Here is a 22,694-nt window from a genome sequence, read left to right as displayed (position 1 = left end):
TAGCCACAGTGCTTGGCACATAGTAAGCATTTAACGAATACCATAATTATTATTATTATTGTCCACAGTTAATTTATAGTTGTTATGGTGTTTTTTGATTTGTGAGATTCTTTTTTTCCACCAAGCCTCTGTCCTCCTACATCCCCTTTCCCTCCACCTCCATATAGTTTAGGGACCATTTCATTAGGGATAAGAGAATAATAATCCTTTTAACAAATCTGCTCAATGTGTAAATTTGGTGCACGACAACTCTGGTAGCCACCTTCCCCACCTCCCAGATAAAAATAATCAGGAAAAACTTTCTGTTTTCTCATTCCTTGCTATCTCAAAGTGTGCCCACCCTGCTCTCTCCCTGCTTCCCTCCCATCCTGTCTCCTCCTTTTCCTCCCTCTATCCCTCCCTTCCTCTCTTTGCCTCTCTATCCCATTTTCCTTTCTTTTCTTCTGCTTCTCTCCCTTTTTTTCTCTGCCCCTCCCCCCCGCCTTTAAATTTTCAGGAATATTCACAATTACACATCAATGATGAAATAAACTACAAATGTTTGTTTCGTTTCTGTGATTGGATTTTTGTGCACCAACTGATCAAAAATTTAATTTTGTTTGGTACTGCTTCACAAAGAGGTTACTGACCTCTGTGCTAAAGGCATCAATTTTATGGGGTCATGAGTTCGAATCCCAGCTCTGCCACTTGTCAGCTGTGTGACTGTGGGAAAGTCACTTAACTTCTCTGGGCCTCAGTTACCTCATCTGTAAAATGGGGATTAAGACTGTGAGCCCCATGTGGGACAACCTGATTCCCCCGTGTCTCCCCCAGCGCTTAGAACAGTGCTCTGCACATAGTAAGCGCTTAACAAATACCAACATTATTATTATTATTATGGGGAAAAATCTCTCTCCAGAGCCAGATAAATAAATGTTAGATGAATACATTCAGTATTACTCTAACACAAGGATTGCATTTTTAGCAAACATATTATAATGTTGGTATTTGTTAAGTGCTTACTATGTGCAGAGCACTTTTCTAAGCGCTGGGGTAGATACAGGGTAATCCTGTTGTCCCACATGAGGCTCACAGGTAATCCCCATTTTACAGATGAGGGAACTGAGGCACAGAGAAGTGAAGTGACTTGCCCACAGTCACACAGCTGACAAGTGGCAGAGCCGAGAGTCGAACACATGACCTCTGACTCCGAAGCCCAGGCTCTTTCCACTGAGCCACGCTGCTTCCCCAAGATAATATTATAATACTATCTGTGTTCAATGCCACATGTTTATGGCCAAACCATTTCACCTAATGCTAGTCAATCAAATTATTTGAGCACTTAGTGTGTGCAGAGCACTGTACTAAGTGCTTGGGTGAGTACCACAGTATGACTGACTCATTCCCTGCCCACAGTGAGATTATAGTCCAGAGGGAGTTTACAGCACACTTCATCCAAAAGGCAAGGCACAGAGAAGTGAAGTGACTTGCCCAGGGTTACACAGCAGACAAGTGGCAGAGCCAGGATTAGATCCCAGGTCCTTCTGAATCCCAGACTAGGAATCTATCCACTAGACCATGCTGCTTACCCTAAGGTTAGAATGGAGGAGAAGGAGGGAGAAAAGAAATCAGGAAGGAAAGAAGAGAAGGGTGGAAGAGAGGAGAAAAGTACAGAAAATTAATAATGACAGAAATCATCAAAATTAAACTGATTAAAATTATATAAACAAAATCCAGTGTACCATACAATGCTGTGTGCCTAGCCATTGGGAAAGATTAAATTTCCCTACCACTCTATCCTTTTCCTTCTGACTGGCTTGTATTATGACATTTCTTTCCTTCAGTGCTTTGGGGTTTCATTACTGTAGTTCTGAAATCAGTGAAAATTCTCCAATTTTGGGCTAACCCCTGCTGAAACCTGCTCAGAGAAACTATAATAATGGTGTTGGTGCTAATACTTTAAATGTGTATGCGTCCCTGGATGCTTGAAGCTTAAGAGATCAAAACACGCCTAGGAAAGTTTCTCTTTTCATCTATCCTCCTTTGTTGGAGGTTTTATTTTGTAAGAAGACACTGGTGGGCTAATCTGGATGCTGAAATCCAAAGGGAGGAAATTAGAGCATAGTGGGGAAACTCATTGGAGGACAGGAAATCCTTAGGAATAACTGTTCTCTCTCCTTTTGGGGTCTTAGGATGTTTTCATGTTCTCCTGCTTTTTTTCCTCTTACCTCATTTTGTTTGAAATCTTATCACATTTACCTCCCTCCCTCCTCCTATTAACCACTTCTATGTAAGAAGCTCATGGCAGACTTTACTGTAATGATTGATCAGATAGCTCTACAGTTCCACAGTTGCCACATCTCAATTTTTTTTAATATCATCAGTCATCTTCAGCTGGTCTGTAGCATACTTTAACAGCTCGGCTGCAAGCATTGGGGCCTAGTATTAAAGAGAGCCCTTCTTGATGGAAAAGAATCCATCTATCTAAAGCTACGACAGCTTTAGAAAATCAAAGTATTGTTAACTGACTATAGTCCTTCCAAATGTGGTATGCCCATACTAGAGATTATTAGTTTCTGTCGCTTCTTCCTGGTCACTTGCCACTGTCACAGGCATCATGTAATTGTAGAATTGGGCATGGCTTTTTGGTCAGGGTTTTCGTTCCATAAAAGAAATGTGATTCATTCATTCAAGATACAGGCCAAAGTCCAATTTATAATGGGGCATTTAAATGCTAGTGTGACCTAATAGAAAAAGCATGGGCTTTGGAGTCAGGAGAGCTGGGTTCTAATCCTGATCTACCAGTTGTTTGCTGTGTAACTTTAGGCAAATCACGTAGCTTGTACATATCTCAGTTTCCCGATCTGTAAAAATGGGAATAAGAAATGTTTTCTCTTTCCTCCTTAGACCATGAGCTTCAGGTGGGTCAGGAGCTGTGTCCAATAAGCTTATATTGTATCAACCTCAGGGTTCAGTATAGTGATTGGCACATAGTAAGCACTTAGAAAATAATTCTATTATTATTTTTAATTTCTTTCTCATTTTCTCTTCTCCTGTCTTTCACTCGGTGAAAGATTACTACTTTGAAGAAGACCCATCCTAGCCCCAACACTTGAATGTGTGTATGTTTGTTTTTTAGGACAACGTTGAGGGAGAAGACTGCAGTCGCTGTAAAGCAGGCTTCTTCAATCTGCAACAGGACAATCCCAAAGGCTGTGAGGAGTGTTTTTGTTCAGGGGTATCGACTATCTGCACAGACTCCTACTGGACATATAAGAAAGTAAGTTGCCGTTCTTGAATCTGTTACACTGATAGGCTTCTACAGTGTGTTTGGTTTTTCTTGAAGCAGACATTGATTTCTTTGAAAGTCTTGTTTACTGTACATACTCAATTATGTAAAACAAGGGAGGATTTTCTTTCAGAGGAAGCTTGACATTCTTTATGCCTCTATGACCAGAATTGTTTAAAAGCTGGGTTGAAATGGCAGATAGCCCAGTACACTGTCCCAGACAGGCAAGAATCTCTTGAAACAATTTGGAAATGTGTATTCCAAAAAATATTGCAACCAATGTGGTAGTGTGCATTAATAGAATAGGTCAGTTTAGTCCAAAGGCAGCGTAATTTAATAGACAGAGCACAGCCTAGTGTAAAGAGCATGGGACTGGGAGTCAGGGGACCTGGATTCTAATCCTGGCTCTGCCACTTGCCTGTTGTGTGGCAGTGGGAAAGTCACTTAACTACTCTGAGCCTCTCAGTTTCCTCATCTGTAAAAATGGGGTTTAAATCCTACTCCCACCTACTAGATTGTGAGCTCTGTCCAGTCAGATTTTCTTGTTTCAGTATTTCTTACAGTGCTTGGTACCTAGTACGCACATAACAAAAATTAGATTTGGGGAGAATAAAATCTATTTTCCCAGCATAAATGCAATATTTGGGCAGAATGACCCTTTTCTACCTTTCCCCATCTATTAAACTGGGGAAGCAATACCCATTCCCAATCTAAAGTACACATCATATTTTTAGTACTTGAAGTATAATGCTGGAATGGGGTGAAATCCTGAATCTTCGTGTATTTTTAGGCTCCAAATGGATGTGCTTATGCAATTTAGCCATTAGGAGTTGACTAATCACATTTTCTAGTACTAACTAGTTATGGTATTAAAACAGAAGAGTATAATGGAGGATTCCAAGCATGAAGAAATAGACCTCTTTACTCAACCTATTGAGAAATAATCAGCAGTTCATAGAGACAGTATTTTTCCATCTCAGTAATGTTGTTAACATTGTCTTTGCCTCTTCCTTCTGAATATTCCTTACCCTCTACCTCTTTCTTGTCCATGAGAAAAGGGATTTAGGATTTGAGATACTGGGAGATCCCTATTGAGTTAAACCCTGATTGGTACTGCTTTTGAAGTTGGAACAGAGAGTTAATTATGTCTTCTGTGTGACCTTGGGCAAATTCTGGGGGGCAAGGAACATGTCTACCAACTCTATTATAAGTGTACTCCCTGAGGCATTTAATACAATGCTCTGCACACAGTAAGTTCTCAATAAATATGATTGATTAATTGATTTTGTGCCTCACTTATCAATAAAATGGGGATTAAGACTGTGAGCCCCATATGGAACATGAATTCTGTCCAAACTGATTATCCTGTATTTATCCCAGCACTTAGTTCAGTACCTGGCACATAGTATTGTTTAACAGACGCCATTAACATATAAATCTCCATTAGGCTTTCACTCTCTGCAGTTCCATTTTCAAATTTAAAGAACTGCTAGAGTCCACTTTCTCTGTATTGTTCTCTTTTTTCTCTCTTATTTGTTTACTCTCATATTCTCCTTCACTCTCCCTCTTATAAGAACCAGAAGACAGAGACTGCAGCTTAACCTTCTTTTGAATCTTCCCCATATGCTTCCTTCAGTTCTCTACACATACCTGGGTAATGAAGAAATCAATGGGCCTCTGTCTCTCTCTTTCCCCCTCTCATTTCTTCCTTGCCCACATTTGAAATCAATGTGGTCTGAGCTAATGAGGGGATACTACAGAACTTCTAATGCCCCATCCTATTTAGCTTTGGGGAGAGCTTACTGTTAATAGTATTCACTAGGAACCTGCTTTGTGCCGAGCACTGTACTAATAAGCACTGGGGGAAAAATGTGGCTTTTTCTGACCCCTAAGGTGGAGAAAAGTGGTGAAAAGGAAATGGCTGATAGCAGATAAACAAGGAGAGATGAAACAATAGAAATGAAAACAGTTTAAATGGCAAGGACAAAGGCAAACACCAAAAAAAAAAAAAGGAATAGGGAACTGTGGCTAGAAGAGCTAAATTTCAGGCTAGCATCTCCAATTTCACGTTTGTTCAAGGCATTGGTCATCCCACCCTGTTTGAGGGTTGTTGACTACGTTTGCCTCTTCGATGAGAAAACATATGGGAAATAAGGCACTCAACCATTTGTTATTTCGCTTAGTTCATACTAAGCCATGACATTGCCATGTTCCTGGGAGGTCACAGCTTGCTACCAAAGACATAATCATCCCATCTGCAGTGTGACATTCAAACTTTTACCTACGCCAAGTCTTATACAGACTTTTCAAAAGATTAAATCAGTGAACAAATATCAGCCAATTCCCTCTGAAACATGGTTGCTAAAAGGATTAACAAAACGATGTCTGGAAAGCGTTTTCTGCTCCATGGGGGAAAAGTATTCTGTATATATGGGTTTTTTTTCACCCTGATACATTTACACTGGTTTCTTTTCTAGATATGTGCTAAAAATTCCCCCAAATATCTGAACTTGTAAAATCAATAAAATGTTCACACCTTCACACACACATTCATGTACTTTATTTGCAGTAGGCATGTTTGCAAGCCATATCCTCTTCAATACTATTTCTGGCTCCATAGTAGCTTGATGTTTTTCTAAGCACTTGATTATAGAACACAAGGGAAGTTCTGATGATTTTAGTACCCATGGGCTTTCATTGAGTTTGTTAAAAGTTACCTTGTTAATTGAAAAGACTTGTTCATTATACAGCTGTGCATAGTGAAGCATATTTAGGTCTGCAGCACTTCAATATTAAGCTAAGAAAGCAAAGTTGAAAAGGAACTGATCTGAGGAAGTGGAATTTAGAAGTTCTGGAAAAAATGAAGTGTCTGAGGCACTCTTTAAAAAGAAATGGTATTTAAGTGCTTACCATATGCTAAGCACTGTTCTAAGCGTTGAGGAAAAAACAAGGTAATCAGGTTGGACACGGTCCCTGTCCCACATGGGGCTCACAGTCTAAGTCCTCATTTTACAGATGAGGTAACTGAGGCAAAGAAGAGTTAAGTGACTTGTCTAAGGTCATACAGCAGACATGGTGAAACTGACATTAGGACCCAGTTCCTCTGATTCCCAAGCTCGTGCTCTCTCTACTAGGCCAGTACCCAGTGGGGGCCAGTACCCAGAATTTTTACCTATCTTGCTTCTGACCAGTGTAATGACATACCTAAGGTCTTGGTTTCTTGGTGGTTTTAAGATCATAGCTATCTACAAATGGTACATTTTTGTAAATATCTGTTTCTGAATTTGGACCTCTCCAGCTTCTCTTTTAGACAGCAACAAGATAGCAAGCCCTTGTCATTGAACTGGAAAGGTTTCTGTTTCCTGAATTTTCCATGGACAATTTCAAGGCTCTTAGAGGTTTTACAGTAAAGACAGAGAGGAAGAGTGAAGTACCAGTGGAGATCTCCCTAACGAACTTCCTGTTTCTATTTTAAAGATTCACGACATGAATGGCTGGTATCTGACTGACTTACCTGGCCTTGTTAGAGTTGGACCTCAGCAGGATGACTTTGACAGACCGCAGGAACTCAGCATCAACAGTGAGGATGCCAGGATGAAATTACCTCAGACATATTACTGGACAGCCCCAGGCCCTTATCTGGGTAACAAAGTAAGTTATTGTGGGTCTCAATTCTCTGTACTGCAGTGGAATTTATTAGCAAGAAAAAAGATTTCTCTTTTACAATCTGGTTTGGAAGATTCAATTGGATATAAATATGACTGGCAAAACCAGTAAGTTTGTTATAGTTCTTCAAGGGGATACTCCAAGAAATTCAAGGGAAAAAGAGTAAGTTGAATAAACTAAGTAGTTAACTTCCCAGTGCCGCAAATGAACAACTTGAATGGTATAAGAAAGAGCTTGAGTTTTTTGCAGGCCTATTCGAGTTGGTCTTTGAGAGTAAGTTTATTCAAATTCTAATTGGGCAGCTTCATTCAGAATCCTAAAATACGTTTGAAAGGACTGCTGGTGTGTCCACCTTTAACAGCTCTTAATTAGAGATCAAAAGTTACAAAATGTCTCATAAAACTAATTTCACGCTCGGCAAGAGGGTTATGGAAGCAGCAGCATCCTGCACCTCAAAAGGAGTACTACAGTGAAGCTACTTCAAGATGGCACTGAATGCATTTAATCTGTATTAAGCCTAATCACCTCTATAGGTAAAAACATATCCGGATGAGCTCACTTAACACATTCGAAACCCAAGATTATTTCTAAAGTGTGTTAACATTCTCAAAAGAGGACTTGAGGGAAGTTTTCTGGTTTTGTCCAATGATCCTGTGTGGGAAAATACACAGGGAACACAAGGGAACTCACCTCACTGGGTTAAAAGGATGTTCCCAGCCCAATGGTGTTAAACCTCAATCTTCAGAACCAAATTACTCCAGAAGCTCTGTTAATCAGAGAGAAAAGCCAGTGAATTGCTATAAGTCTAGTTTTTACCAATTTCATTATTTGCGAAGTTGACATGATTGTCATTGCCGTCATTAGCAGAATTTGTAGAGCACCTATTGCATATAGAGTTCCAAACTAAATGCTTAGAAAAGCCAAAAAACCAAAACGAAATTGGCTCGTGTAGGGTGGAAACTACATTGTGAACTTGTGTATCCATCAGTCAATCAATCATTGGTATTTATTCAATGTTTAGTGGCTGCAAACCATTCTACTAAGCCCTTGGGAGACAGCAGCATGGCATAGTGGGGGGGGCATGGGCCTGGGAATCAAAAGACCATAGGTTCTAATCTCAGCTCCATCACTTGTCTGCTGACCTTGGGTAAGTCACTTCACTTCTCTGAGCCTCAGTTACCTCATCTGTAAAATGGGGATTGAGACTGTGAACCCCACATGGGAGAGGAACTGTGTCCAACCTGATTTGCTTGTATCCACTCCAGTGCTTAGTAAAACACCCAAAACAGAGTAAGCGCTTAACAAATACCATAATTAGTATTATTATTACCATAGAGTACTCTTTACATTTGTCCCCAAGAGCCTAGTTCAGAGTTCTAGACAAGAAAGGCACTCAGACAATGTTGCTATTCATGATGTTAATCAATCTATCAGTGGCATTTATTGAGCATTTACTGTGCCCTTCTCCCAGTTACCCAATTTGTCAGGAGCAAGCTGAAGTTATCCTACCATGATTGTACCTCCAGTTCTTCTTGCTGCTCCATGATCCCCAGTTCTCTTCACTGCCTTCTGGGGAAGCCCCAAGCCAACCTGGGCCCTGGCATCCTATCCAGTTTTCAATCAGTCAGTCAATCCTATTTTTTTAAGAGGAATTAATTAAGCATGTAGTATGTGCTAGGCACTGCTCTAAGTGCTGGCGTAGATACAAGAGCATCATGTTGGACACATTTCCTGTCCCACATGGAACTCACAGTTTTAATCCCCAGGTAACTGAAGCATAGAGAAGTTAGGTGACTTGCCCAAGGTCACATACAGCAGACAGGTGATGGAGCTGGGATTAAAACCAAAAAACTTCTGACTTCCTGGCCTGTGCTCTATTCACTAGGCCATGCTGCTTGAGTGCTTCGTATATATAGAACACTGTTCTAAACACTTGGGAGAGTACACTGTAACAGAGTTGGTAGACATGTTCCCTGCTCACCAAGAGATTACAGTCTAGAGGGTGCATACAGTCCAGAGGGATAATAATTGCGGTATTTAAGTGCTTAATATGTGCTGAGCACTGTACTAAACGTTTGGGTAGATAGGAGATAAGAGTTCCCACATGGGGCTCACAGTCTCAGTAGAAGGAAAAACTAGTACTGCATCCCCATTTTCCTGATGAGAGAACTGAGGCAAAAAGAAGTTAAATGGCTTGCCCAAAGCCACACAGCAGGTGAGCAGAGGGGCACAGTGGAAAAATGTTTTTGCCACATAGACACATTTGAGTGTCGAGTGAGGATGGAAGGAAGAAGTCAAAGTTTTCGAGGAAAGCTCCTGGCCGATGCACCCTAGCACAGGGAGGATCAGCTGTAGAACTATCCTATCCTTCTCCCCCAGCTCTGACAGTTTCTGAGAGCTCCTCCATGAATAGTTGAAATAGCACACATGTACTAATGGTTGTGAGGGGAGAGGGTTGATGTGGTTGAATGAATTATGTCACAAAACAAAAGCTTTTTTTGGAAATCTTATTAAATGTTATAAAGTGAAGATAGATAAAGGAATAAAATGTGCTCAATATATGCCTAATAACAGTAAAGCAGAAATATATCGCATGAATATTCAGCAGTCATAAAGACTAACTAAAACATTATTTTCAAGGCATTTGACATCAATAAATGGTCTCAACTAATTATTTTTAGCTGTGCCCATGTATACTTGCTGTATTCTCAGTGAGAACAAATGAACTTCAAAAGGTTGAATAGCCGGTGATTGAAATTGCCATTTGAGGCTTTGAAACTCCAACCTCGGGTCAGAATTTGATGGATTTCCATGAGATTATTTTTCTGCTGAAGGAGGAAATTATTTGAAAGCTCAATAGAAATATTCCTGGCTACATTTTCTATCATTTTATCTTCTATAGGCATGTAGAATGTTTCTTTCTGACGGCTGGCACCAACAGAACAAAAGAAAAATGAGGAAAAAAAATTAAACAGCTTTTGTTTCAGGGTATCTGGACATGGTGCTCAAAGTGAACTTACTTCATTTGACTAGCCTGTATTCATGAGCTGCCATTTCTAGCCCTTTTCACCTGCTTATTAATAAAATCTCCCCTCCCTGCAGCTCGAGGGACACCATTTTTCTCCATACTTCCTCTACTGCCCCTTGTTAGTCTCTCAAATTGCCCACACTAAACCCAATGGGAACCAGAAGAGGGTGGAAACCAGAAACATCTCATTTGGAAGAAGGTTGAAATGGGGTAGGTGAGTCCAAAGTAAAAAAGAGGTGGGTTTGAGGCAAGAAAGGACAGAGCACCAACATGGCTTGGGAGGAGAGTTTAAAATGGATGGGGTCTTTCCAAAGTCGAGAGACCGACATGTTTACTATTTAGAGGGCAGGTGAAGGGTTGGGTGACAAATAAATGGGGTAGGAACAACAAAGGAGGGACCGAGCCACTGAATAAATTGTTTTTGTGAAGCCATTTGACTTCAACAGGAAATTATCGTTGGGCATGGCAGCAATAGCTTTCGAGTACTTCTTCCATTGTCATCCAGAAAGTCTTTTTGCACTATTTCCATTTGCTGTACACAAGAATGGTAATAGGGTGTGTACCTGTTTTTCCTGTGGAAGACATTTTGTAATGTCTTATGGTCTACTGTCAGACATCTGTGTCTGAGTGAAATAATTTGCCTTAATAACTGAACCATATGAATTTTTGATACTACAATAATACAGCAAGTACTCATGGATTACCACAATACATCTTACTGTCATGTCACAGCCCGCAAATTATAGTAAGAATGACATGCTTAGCTTGGATGATTTAGTATCTTGCTTAGGAAATAGAATATTGCAGGTTGTTGTTTGTAAACTCAATAAACAGCTTCTCTAAATAGTTGAGTAGATTAAACCAGGCTCTCTTAAAAGCAGTGATGTCTAACTGAGAAACAGCATGGCTTAGTGGAAAGAGCATGGGCCTGAGATTCAAAATTCTAATCCCAGTTCTGTTAATTGCTCCTGTGTGACCTAACAATCAGTTAACTTTTCTGTGCCTCAGTTTCCTTAACTGTAAAATGGTCATTGAGAAGCAGTGTGCCTTAGTGGAAAGGTCTTGGGAGTCAGAGATCGTGGGTTCTAATCCTGGTTCTGCCACTTGTCAACTGTGTGACTTTGGGCAAGCCATTTAACTTCTCTGTTTTTCAGTTACCTCAACTGTAAATTGGGGATTTAATAATAATATAATGTTGGTATTTGTTAAGCGCTTACTATGTGCCAAGCACTGTTCTAAGCGCTGGGGTAGACATAGGGGAATCAGGTTGTCCCACGTGGGGCTCACAGTCTTAATCCCCATTTTACAGATGAGGGAACTGAGGCACAGAGAAGTTAAGTGACTTGCCCACAGTCACACAGCCGACAAGTGGCAGAGCTGGGATTCGAACTCATGAGCCCTGACTCCAAAGCCCGTGATCTTTCCACTGAGCCACGCTGCTTCTGTGAGCCCCACTTGGGACAACCTGATAACATTTGATCTACCCCAGTGCTTAGAAAAGTGCTTGGCACATAGTGAGCACTTAACAAATACCATCATTATTATCATTTTTGTTACCAAACCTGTTCTCCCTCCTACTTAGACTGTGAGCCCAATGTGGGACAGGGACTGTGTCTGTCCTGATTAATTTATATCTACACCAGTGTATAGAATGGTGCTTGACACATAGTAAGTGCTTAACAAATACCATTAATAATAACATCTGGGGCAGGGTTCATTCATTCATTCAATCATATTTATCAAGCACTTGCTATGTGCAGAGTACTAAGAACTTGAGAGAGTACAATAATAAAGAGACACATTCCCTGCCCACAACAAGTTTATAGTCTAGAGTGGGTGGAGACAGATGTCAATACAAATAAATTATAATTATGTACATAATGCTGTGGGACTGGAAGGAGGGAAGAACAAAGGGAGAAAATCAAGACAATGCAGAAGGGAGTGGGAGAAGAGGTAAAGAATGGCTTAATGTGGGAAGGCTTCTTGGAGGAGATGAGCCCTCAGTGAGGCTTTAAAGTAGGGGAGAGTAATTTTCGGATTTAAGGAGGGAGGGTGTTCCAGGCTAGAGGCAGGAGTTTTACACACAGAAAAAGACCATTTAATGTTATGGCTATTCCATATCTTTCGATCTGTGGGCCTTAAAATTCCAATGTTTTTGTTCTTGTTTTGTTTTTTTTTCTTTTGCAAAAACCCTGGTGGTATTCATATGCTTCAGTTTGCAAACCTCCTCCAAGACCCTTGATTATAAGGGTTCTGGTGGGCATAACGTAAAGTGAGGGTACTGTGCAACTCCTCTTATAACATAACTCTCCATATGCCTTCTGAGTCTCTGTTTAACCGCCATGTCCAAGCACTCCTTCAAATGGGAAAAGGTTCAATTTGTGAGTACTGAGACTTGCCTCCTAGTAAGTGATAATGAAAGAGATCAGCTCTTGAGGGTTAGAAACATTACTGCATACTTCTAAAGCATGGTTTAGCTAAGTATAAGTTTGGCAACATTAAAAAAGAAATCCATTGTATCTTTTTAAATGTGACCTGGGCTCCATAATTTACTTTCAAATGTTAGACTGTTTAGGCCTATTAGTTCTTTCTGAGGAAGTAAGCTTCCAGATAGTTTGAAGAACGGAACATACAAATAACTAGTTTGGTCACAAAGTACTTGATAGCCATTTTTTTTTCCTTTAAAGAGTATGTATCAAATTTTAGCCCGAGGTTTACGTTAGAGTTTTTTTACTGGATTAAAGCTTCTGTGGGAGATGTATTCTGGAAGTGAGAGCTTTTTTATGTAGGATGTGATTACAGGAAAATAATGTTTTCAAATTGTTTATTCTATAAATGTTCTATCCATGAGATCTACTTGAAAGTCTATCATTCAGTGGTATTTATTGACCCCTTCCTGTGTACAGAGCACTGTACTTAACATTTGTATTATTAAGTCTATTTCTGGTCTCTCAGAGCATATTTTTGCACTTTTGTGAGTTTTGATTTGGTTATCCCTTTGTACCATTGTAAGCATCTTTATCTATGTAAAGTAGAAGATGTCTCCTCAGGGGCAATGCTGAGCACTCTAATAGGATGGCTCCAATTCAGCTAGTGGCTTGAAGGACTGGGTCATAGAAGGGGCAGAACAGGGGGATAAGGGAAGAAGAGAAGAAACGAGGAAGACTAGAAGTAGGGGAGGGAGAGGCAGAGGCTAGAGAACTGTGATTTGAGTGGCTGGAGCCTTCAGGATGGCTGAAGGAGAAGAGAGTAGTCAGCTCTGTCTACTGTAGCCAGTCTACCAGTCTTTAAGCCAATAGGCTCAAGGTGTACTGTTAAGGGGTTGAGGATCAAGGGTGGTTGAAAATTTTAAAAAACAAAAACCATTCTGCTAGCGATAGCTATGGGATTTTGTTTTTAGTAAGTACTTTTGAAGCATGGTGGTTTTGATATTAATCTAAAATCATTATTATTAATAAAAATAATGATTGTGGTATTTGTTAAGCACTTAGTATGTGCCAGTCACCAGGTGCTGGGGTAGATACAAGCATATTGTGCTGCTCCACATGGGGCTGATAGACATAATCCCCATTTTACAGATGAGGGAACTGAGGCACAGGGAAGTGAAGTAACTTGCCCAGGTTCACACAACAGACAAGTGGCAGAGCTGAGATTATTCATTCATTCAATTGTATTTATTGTGCACTTATTGTGTGCAAAGCACTGTACACTTGGAAGAGTACAATGCAATAATAAACTGATACATTCCCTGCCCACAATGAGCAATGAGTCTAGGGGCCATTGGGAGAGACAGACATCAATACAAAGAAATAAATTACAGATATTTACAAAAGTGCTGTGGGGATGGGAGTGGGGAATAACAAAGGGAGCAGTCAGGGTGATGCAGAAGGGAGTGGGAGAAGAGGAAAGGGGGATTTAGTCAGGGGATGCCCCTTGGAAGAGATGTGTCTTCAGTAAGGCTTTGAAGAGGGGCAAGTATATGTCTGTTGGATTTGAGAAGGGAGGGCATTCCGGGCTAGAGGCAGGATGTGGGTGTTTGGTTGGCGGCGAGATAGATGACATCAAGACACAGTGAGAAGGTTAGCGTTAGAGGAGTCAAGTGGGCAGGCTGGGTTGTTGGAGGAGAGTAGTGAGTTGAGGTAGGAGGAGGCAAGGTGATTGAGTGTTTTGAAGCACTTTGAGTGCTTTGAATGCTTTGTTTGATGCAGAGGTGGATGGGCAACCACTGGAGTTTTTTGAGGAGTGGGGATACATATCCTGAACGTTTTATTAGAAAAATGATCCAGGCAGCAGAATGAAATATGGACTGGACGGGGGAGAGACAGGAGGCGGGAGGTCAGCAAGGAGTCTGATTAAGTAATCCAGGTGGGATAGGATGTGTGATTGTATTAATGTAGTAGCAGTTTGGATGGAGAATAAAGGGTGGATTTTAGCAATGTCATGAAGGTGGAACCGGCAGGATGTGAATATGTGGGTTGAATGAGAGAGAGGAGTCAAGGATAATGTCAAGGTTATGGGCATATATATGTGTCTGGTAAACAAAATACCACAAGGGTAAGGGTAATTTTTTCCCACCTCAGAGTGGCCAGATGTCTAGAGCTAGCATCACCCCTGGTAAGCTCATTGTGGGCAGGGAATGTGTCTGTTTATTGTTGTATTGTACTCTCCCAAGCACTTAGTACAGTGCTTTGCACACAGTAAGCACTCAGTAAATACAATTGAATGAATGAGCAAATGAATGAATAAACAGCTGTGGGAACAGAGTATGCAGCAGGGGAAGAAGCACTGACCGGGGGCAGGATGGGGCAGGGACTCCTAGGCCCTATGGTAGAAATAGTAGTAATAATAATAATGATAATTATGGGGGCACATAGTAAACACCAGACACTGTACTAAGCTCTGGGGTGAATACAAGTAGATCGGGTTGAGCACAGTCCCTGTCCCACGTGGAGCTCACAGCTCAATCCCCATTTTACAGATGGGATAACTGAGGCCCAGAGAAGTTATGTGACTTGCCCAAGGTCATGCAGCAGACAGGTAGCAGAGCCAGGTTTAGTACCCATAAAGTAGCATTTCTTGAGCACTCACTTGGTGCAGTGGTGGGCATTTGGGAAGTACAGAATAAAGTGACACATTTCCTGACCACAGTAAACTGACAATCAATGGGGAGGTCAAATATAAAAATATTTACACTAGAGTGGACAGAAGGAATAATTGAGAACATATAGATACATGAGTGCTAAGGAGCAGGTAAATAGGTTCAAAGGTGTTAGTTGGCTACAGAGATGATGACTCAGGATGCTAGGAAATTAATCAGGAAAAGCTTGTTGGTGGGGTTTTAGAAGGGCTTTGAAAGTGAGGGAGCTATAGGAAGGGAATTTTGCACGAAAGGACAGAGGAAGGATAGCCTGAATGAGGATAGCCTGCTAGAAGGCTGGCCTGGGAGAAACAGACAGCAAGTTTTTTATTGTTTTGGGGTTTTTTTTTTGTTTTTGTTTTTAATTGTTATTTGTTAAGTGCTTACTATGTTCCAGGCACTGTACTATACAATGGGGTAGATGCAGGTTACTCAAACTGGACAAAGTTCTTGTTCCATGAGGCTCACTCTCTCATTCCCCATTTTAACAAATGAGGTAGCTGAGGCACAGAGAAGTTAAGTGACTTGCCCAAGGTCATACAGCAGACAAGTGGCAGCCTGAGGATAGAATCTAGCTCCTTTTGACTTTCAGGCCTGTGCTCTATCTACTAGGCCCTGCTGCTTCAAGGGGGTAGATAGGTAAGGTAAGGCCTTGAAACTGACTTTGGGTTACCACCAGTCATTAATTGAGATACTTAAGTGCCTACTCTCTGCCAAGCACTGTACTAAACACTAGACTGTAAGTTGGTTAGGGGTGGGGAACGTACCTGCTAATTCTATTTCACTGTCCTTTTCAAGTACTTAATACAGTACATAGTAATCACTTAATAAATGCCATCGATTGGTTGATTGGGGTTGATAAAGGATAATCAGTTTGGATGTAGTTACTGCCCTACATGGGACTCACAGTCTAAGTAAGAAGAACAAGAAGTATTGAGTACCCATTTAACAGATGAATTAACTGAGGCATAGAGAAGTGAAGTGACTTGTCTGAAATCACACAGCAGAGAAGTGGAGGAGTTGGGATTAGAACCCAGATCCTCTGACTTCCAGGCCCATGCTCTTTCCATTGGGCCATGTCGCTTTATTGTAATTGTTCAATATTGTCCTAGTTTGTTTTTAATTAGGAACTCATGTGCAGGCCCTAGTCAGAAATTCATGGGTTCTAATCCCGGGTCTGCCACTTTGTCTGCTGTGTGACATTGCCTCATCTGTAAAATGAGGATTGAGACAGTGAGCTCCACATGGGTGAGGGACTGTGTTCAACCCCTATCTGCTTATATCTGCTTGTATCCACTCCAGTGCTTATGTGCCTGGCATATAGTAAGTGCTTTAAAAATGCCACAGTTATTATTATTATTATTATATCGTGATTGCTGAGGCTAGTCTGAGAACTGGGATTGAGATTCAGGAGTTTAAGAGAGTTACTGTTTTTTGGTCCTGTGCCTGCTCAACTCTTCTACTAGATTCCCCACTTTGGTCCAGAATAGCAAGGGAAGATCAGCCGGTTGCATAATCTGCTTCTGGATGGGCTGAGGCTGAACATGATGACCAGCTCAAGGACATCCCATTGTCTATATGTGCTATCTGTATGAGGTGCCTTAGAATTGTGTGAGGCAGTCTCCAGGCTGGGATAATACACATTCACCAAGGACTAAACGAGTTCCCTGGTTCCTTTGTTCCTTTGTTGGGCTTGTTGAGTCCCATCTGAGACTCCTCACTATTAGAGATATGCCTTTAAGAAGGAATCAGGAAAGGGTCTACCAGCTCTGTTATATTGTACTCTCCCAGGCACTTAGTACAGTGTTCTGAACACAGTAAGTGCTCAATAAATATGACTGATTGATTGATTAAATTTCTTATAGACCTGGAAGCAGAAAAAGAGTATAAAAGAAACTTTGTTTTGCTTAGAAATGTTATGTGTCTACACAAGTTATTTATTGGTTAAATAAAGCATGTAGGGATTGGACTGATGACAAGTGAAGATTCACACTTCCCAGAAAAAAGTCATCTTTTAAGTAGAGGAGAAATGGTTTGTGTTGGAAAAAATATTCGACCTCCTCCCTTTTCCCTCAGGCCGGCCTAGTGTTGATTTTCAAACCACTCTCTCCATATCTGGAAAGAGCACGGGCTTTGGAGTCAGAGGTCATGGGTTCGAACCCCGGCTCTACCACTTGTCAGCTGTGTGACTTTGGGCAAGTCACTTAACTTCTCGGTGCCTCAGTTACCTCATCTGTAAAATGGGGATTTAGACTGTGAGCCCCACGTGGGACAACCTGATTCCCCTGTGTCTACCCCAGCACTTAGAACAGTGCTCGGCACATAGTAAGCGCTTAACAAATACCAACATTATTATTATTATTATTATTATATCCTTTGAGGAAAGTTATCTGATCTGAAGTTTTTGTGCAATTTCCTTCTTAAAATGTCTGTTCAACAATTTGAAGTGGGACATTTCTCGAGGCCTGCAGGGTGGGGTGGTAAGCCAGTGACAAATAAAATTGCAAGATTAACTTGAATGGACTTAAAAAAACACAATTCATGCTCTTTCTACTACTGTTTTATTTACTAAACCCCAGCTTTGGAAATAATACAATTAAATTAAAAGCATTATGAAAGGGAGTCAGTTTTCTTGGCACAATTTTTCTGTTATTATTTCTGGTGTTTGTAGATGGTGATTTAATGCAGAAAGACATTTTGAAAAGTGGGTTAGAAAGACAGAAGATGAGTTTCATGAAGAGCAAATGTGACATAGAGTCCAGAGAAAAATCATTCAAGCTTGAACTTTGAGTTGTGAGGACTACCAGCTGCGACTCATAAAGAGAATTTGGAGTCATCATCCCCTATTCCTTCAAATCATAAACTCATTTTTATTTTGTAATGATACTTAAGCCTTTACTATGTGCCAAAAACAGTATTAAGCCCTGGGATAGATACAGGATAATCAGGTCAGATAGAGTCCCTGTCCCATATGGGGCTCAGAGTCTAACTAGAAGGGAGCTGGATTTAATCCCCATTTCATAGATGAGGAAATTGAGGCACAAAGAAGTTTTTACCTGCCACCTCCACATGTGGGGTTTCTACCTGCCACAAAGTGACTTTCCCAGGAAATACAGCAGGCAAGTGGCAGAGGCAGCACTAGAACCCAGATCCTTTGACTCCTAGGCCCACATTCTTTCCCTTAGGCCATATCAGCGACATTTAAGACACCTGATCTGCAAATTCCCTCTTATCTACTCCTCTTCCTCTACACTCCAGCCTGCACTCTCCATTTCTCTCAATCTCACCTTCTGATTTCACCTTGTTCTTGATTCTCTTGCCTTAACCCTTGCTTACATCATTCTCCCTGCCTGGTAGTTCCCTGCTCCCTTCAGATCCACCAAAAGATACATTTCCCCACCATCAAAAGGTCAGGAGGTCTTCCCAAACCATTATTTCTTTGCACCACATGATTATCCTTCCAGCCTCTACTTCAGCACTTTTGTGTCACTTCCAAACTTATGCACTCACACCCTCCCACATAGCACTTTTGTAAATATAGCCTCTCATACTCTATTATCTTTTTATCTGTAATTATTTTGTCAGTCGTCCCCACTAGATTATATTCATTCATTCAGTCCTATTTATTGAGTGCTTACTTTGAGCAAAGCACTTTACTAAGCACTTGGGAAAGTACACTATAACAATAAACAGTCACATTCTCTGCCCACAATGAGTTTACATATAGATGGGGGCGGGGGGAGAGACAGATATCAATAAAAATAAAAGTTACAGATATGTACATAAGTGCTGTGGGGCTGGGAGGGGGTGAAGATCAAAGGGAGTGAGTCAGGGTAACGCAGAATGGAGTGGGAGATGAGGAAGAGTGCGACTTAGTCTGAAAAGATCTCTTGGAGTAGATGTGCTTTCAATAAGGCTCTGAAGAGGGGGACAGTAATTGTCAGATTTGAGGAGGGATGGAATTTCAGGGCAGAGGCAGGGTGTGGGCGAGGTGTTGATGGAGAGACAGAGGAGATGGAGACTCAATGAGAAGGTTAGCAACTACAGGAGCAAACTCTGAGAGGCTTATGATGACTGGACTGTAGAAGGAGAGAAGCTAGGTGAGGTAGGAGGGGCAAGGTGGTGGAGTGCTTTAAAACCAGTGGTGAGGAGTTTTTGTTCGATATGGAGGTGGAGTTTTTTGAGGAGCAAGGAGACATGTCCGGAACATTTTTGTAGAAAAATGATCTGGGCAGCAGAGTGAACTATGGATTGGAGTGGGGAGACGCAGGGAGGTCAGCAAGGAGGCTGATACAGTAATCAGGGCGGGATAGTATAAGTGCTTGGATTAACCTTGTAGCAGTTTGGTTGTAAAGAAAGGATTTTAGTGATGTTGTGAATGTGTGACTTAGAGCATTTAGTGACGGATTGACTGTGTAGGTTGAACTTTCATTCATTCATTCATTCAATAGTATTTATTGAGCGCTTACTATGTGCAGAGCACTGTACTAAGCGCTTGGAATGAACAAGTCGGCAACAGATAGAGACAGACCCTGCCGTCTGACGGGCTTACAGTCTAATTGGGCGAGACGGACAGACAAGAACAATGGCAATAAATAGAGTCAAGGGGAAAACATCTCGTAAAAACAATGGCAACTAAATAGAATCAAGTTGATGTACATTTCATTAACAAAATAAATAGGGTAATGAAAATATATACAGTTGAGCAGACGAGTATAGTGCTGAGGGGATGGGAAGGTAGAGGGGGAGGAGTAGAGGGAAAAGGGGGAAAAGAGTGTTTAGCTGCCGAGAGGTGAAGGGGGGGCGGTAGAGGGAGTAGAGGGAGAAGGGGAGCTCAGTCTGGGAAGGTCTCTTGGAGGAGGTGAGTTTTAAGTAGGGTTTTGAAGAGGGGAAGAGAATTAGTTTGGAGGAGGTGAGGAGGGAGGGCGTTCCAGGACCACGGGAGGACGTGGCCCGGGGGTCGACGGCGGGTTAGGCGAGACCGAGGGACGGGGAGGAGGTGGGCGGCAGAGGAGCGGAGCGTGCGGGGTGGGCGGTAGAAAGAGAGAAGGGAGGAGAGGTAGGAAGGGGCAAGGTGATGGAGAGCCTTGAAGCCTAGAGTGAGGAGTTTTTGTTTGGAGCGGAGGTGGATAGGCAACCACTGGAGGTGTTTAAGAAGGGGAGTGACATGCCCAGATCGTTTCTGCAGGAAGATGAGCCAGGCAGCGGAGTGAAGAATAGACTGGAGTGGGGCGAGAGAGGAGAAAGAAGGCAGATCAGAGAGAAGGCTGACACAGTAGTCTAGCCGGGATATAACGAGAGCCTGTAGCAGTAAGGTAGCCGTTTGGGTGGAGAGGAAAGGGTGGATCTTGGCGATATTGTAAAGGTGAAACCGGCAGGTCTTGGTAACGGATGGGATGTGTGGAGTGAACGAGAGAGACGAGTCAAGGATGACACCGAGATTGCGGGCCTGAGAGATGGGAAGGATGGGAGAGGACCAGGCTTGGGAGGGAAGATGAGGAGCTCAGTCTTGCTCATGTTGAGTTTTAGGTGGCGGGCCGACATCCAGGTGGAGGCATCCTGGAGGCAGGAGGAGATGCGAGCCTGAAGGGAGGGGTAGAGGACAGGGGCAGAGATGTAGATCTGTGTGTCATCTGCATAGAGATGGTAGTCAAAGCCGTGAGAGCGAATGTGTTCACCAAGGGAGTGAGTGTAAATGGAGAACGGAAGAGGGCCAAGAGAGGAGAACGGCAGAGAGGAGTCAAGGATAATGGCAAGGTTATAATCTTGTGAGACAGGAAGAATGGTGGTGCTTTCTACAGTAATGGGAAAGTCAGGGGGAGGACAGGGCTTGGTTGGGAAGATAAGGAGCTCTCTTACTGACATGTTAATAATAATAATAATAATAATGTTGGTATTTATTAAGCGCTTACTATGTGCCGAGCACTGTTCTAAGCGCTGGGGTAGACACAGGGGAATCAGGTTGTCCCACGTGGGGCTCACAGACTTCATCCCCATTTTACAGATGAGGTAACTGAGGCACAGAGAAGTGAAGCGACTTACCCACAGTCACACAGCTGGCAAGTGGCAGAGCCGGGATTTGAACTCATGACCTCTGACTCCAAAGCCCGGGCTCTTTCCACTGAGCCACGCTGCTTCTCTGAGGCGGCAGGAGGACATCCAAGTAGAGATATCTTGAAGGCAGGAGGAGATGGGAGACTGGAAACACTGAGAGAGATTAAGGCAGGATATGTAGATTTTGGGTAGCATCTGTAGAGAAGTGGTAGTTGAAGCCATGGGACAGAATGAGTTCTCCAAGGGAGTGGGTGTAGATCGAGAATAGAAGAGGACTCAGAACTGAACCTTGAGGGACCCCCAACAAAATTCCTTGAGGGTAGGGAACATGTCTATTTCTACTTCCTTAAACACTCAGTTCGGTTCTCTGCCCAAAGTTGTTCAATATATTGATTAATTTGGAGAATAAAGATAAATACCTATATGTATACATAGATATATATTTGTGCTTTTAAAGTTTCAGCAATAATTGAAATAGGCCTTATTGCATAGTTATTTTTTAAAGATCATAAGAAATAATAAATTATCCAAAGATTCCAGGAATGTCATGATCAGTTACCCTAATTTTAAAGTAAATTTTAAAGTAAATGTTCAATAAACCACATTCCTTATCCCTACAATCTCTTTAACAATTAAAAGTGTGCAGATGATTTGTAAGCAAAAGTTAGATAGAAAATATGAGACTAAGTTGCTGTGTACGGTTGCACTTACTTAGGCCAAAGAACATCAACTCAGCTTGATGGATTATGATTAAAACGTAGTGAGGTTAGCAGCAGCACACTCGGGAAATAAGAAACTCCAAGTCACAGTGGGTTCAAGTTCAGTAATACACAAAAGAGCTGCTGTTGCATCTACAGTTTTTGAAATAAGACGATGAACAAAAATCACAAGAATGATCCTATTTGGGAACTAATGGAGTGAAGTAAAATGATGTTATCAGTTGGACAAGAATTGAGAGTTCTTTTATTTATGGTGAAAGAGATTCCATTAAAGAAATAGGCATCATTTGAAGATCACAATCAAACAGATTGCCATTACAATAGATACACGATTGGAAGTTATTAAAACATGTCTCTATGGGGTGCCTCTTTTCTCAGGAGATTTTTAAAATGCAAAATCAGTAATGAACGTCTATTTGTTTCAGAGGAAAGAGAAAGCTGGATAATTCAGTAAGAAAATAAGAGATTTTCACCCGTCTCTAAATCATGCAAAATATAGCAAATTGGAGATGTATAAGAGAGTTCAATACTCTGAGTTATTACTCTTTGAACACTGTTTTTCCTGGCTCTTACTCCTTCTCTTTAGTAATAAATAATTGGGATTAAAATCCAAGGTATCGAGTGCTATGCATGTGCTGCCTGCTCTGCTGTCAGCCTCTCTCTAGTTCAGTTAATCTGATATACAGTTGTTGGTATCGTGTCCTTAAAGCACCATTTAAAATGCAATACTACCCTCCTCAAAAGTTTCCCATGGCCTCCTCAAAAGTTTCCTCTCTGAAAAAAACAGTAACTCCCATCCAGTAGTTCACCAACAGCTCTCAC

General features: G+C 41.6%; 1 protein-coding gene across 1 annotated transcript in view; it reads left to right on the top strand.

The window, feature by feature from the left end:
* LAMA2 (laminin subunit alpha 2) overlaps positions 1-22,694 on the top strand; it is a 586,243-nt gene that overhangs the window by 276,026 nt on the left and 287,523 nt on the right. The window contains 2 exon segments of the mRNA XM_029049645.2: positions 3,119-3,259; positions 6,746-6,919. Coding sequence (XP_028905478.1) covers positions 3,119-3,259; positions 6,746-6,919 — 315 coding nt within the window.

Source organism: Ornithorhynchus anatinus, chromosome 2 (assembly GCF_004115215.2).
Source record: "Ornithorhynchus anatinus isolate Pmale09 chromosome 2, mOrnAna1.pri.v4, whole genome shotgun sequence".
Classification (NCBI taxonomy): Eukaryota; Metazoa; Chordata; class Mammalia; order Monotremata; family Ornithorhynchidae; genus Ornithorhynchus; species Ornithorhynchus anatinus.
The sequence above is the reverse complement of the archived record's forward strand: the minus strand, read 5'-3'. Positions and strand labels throughout refer to the sequence as shown.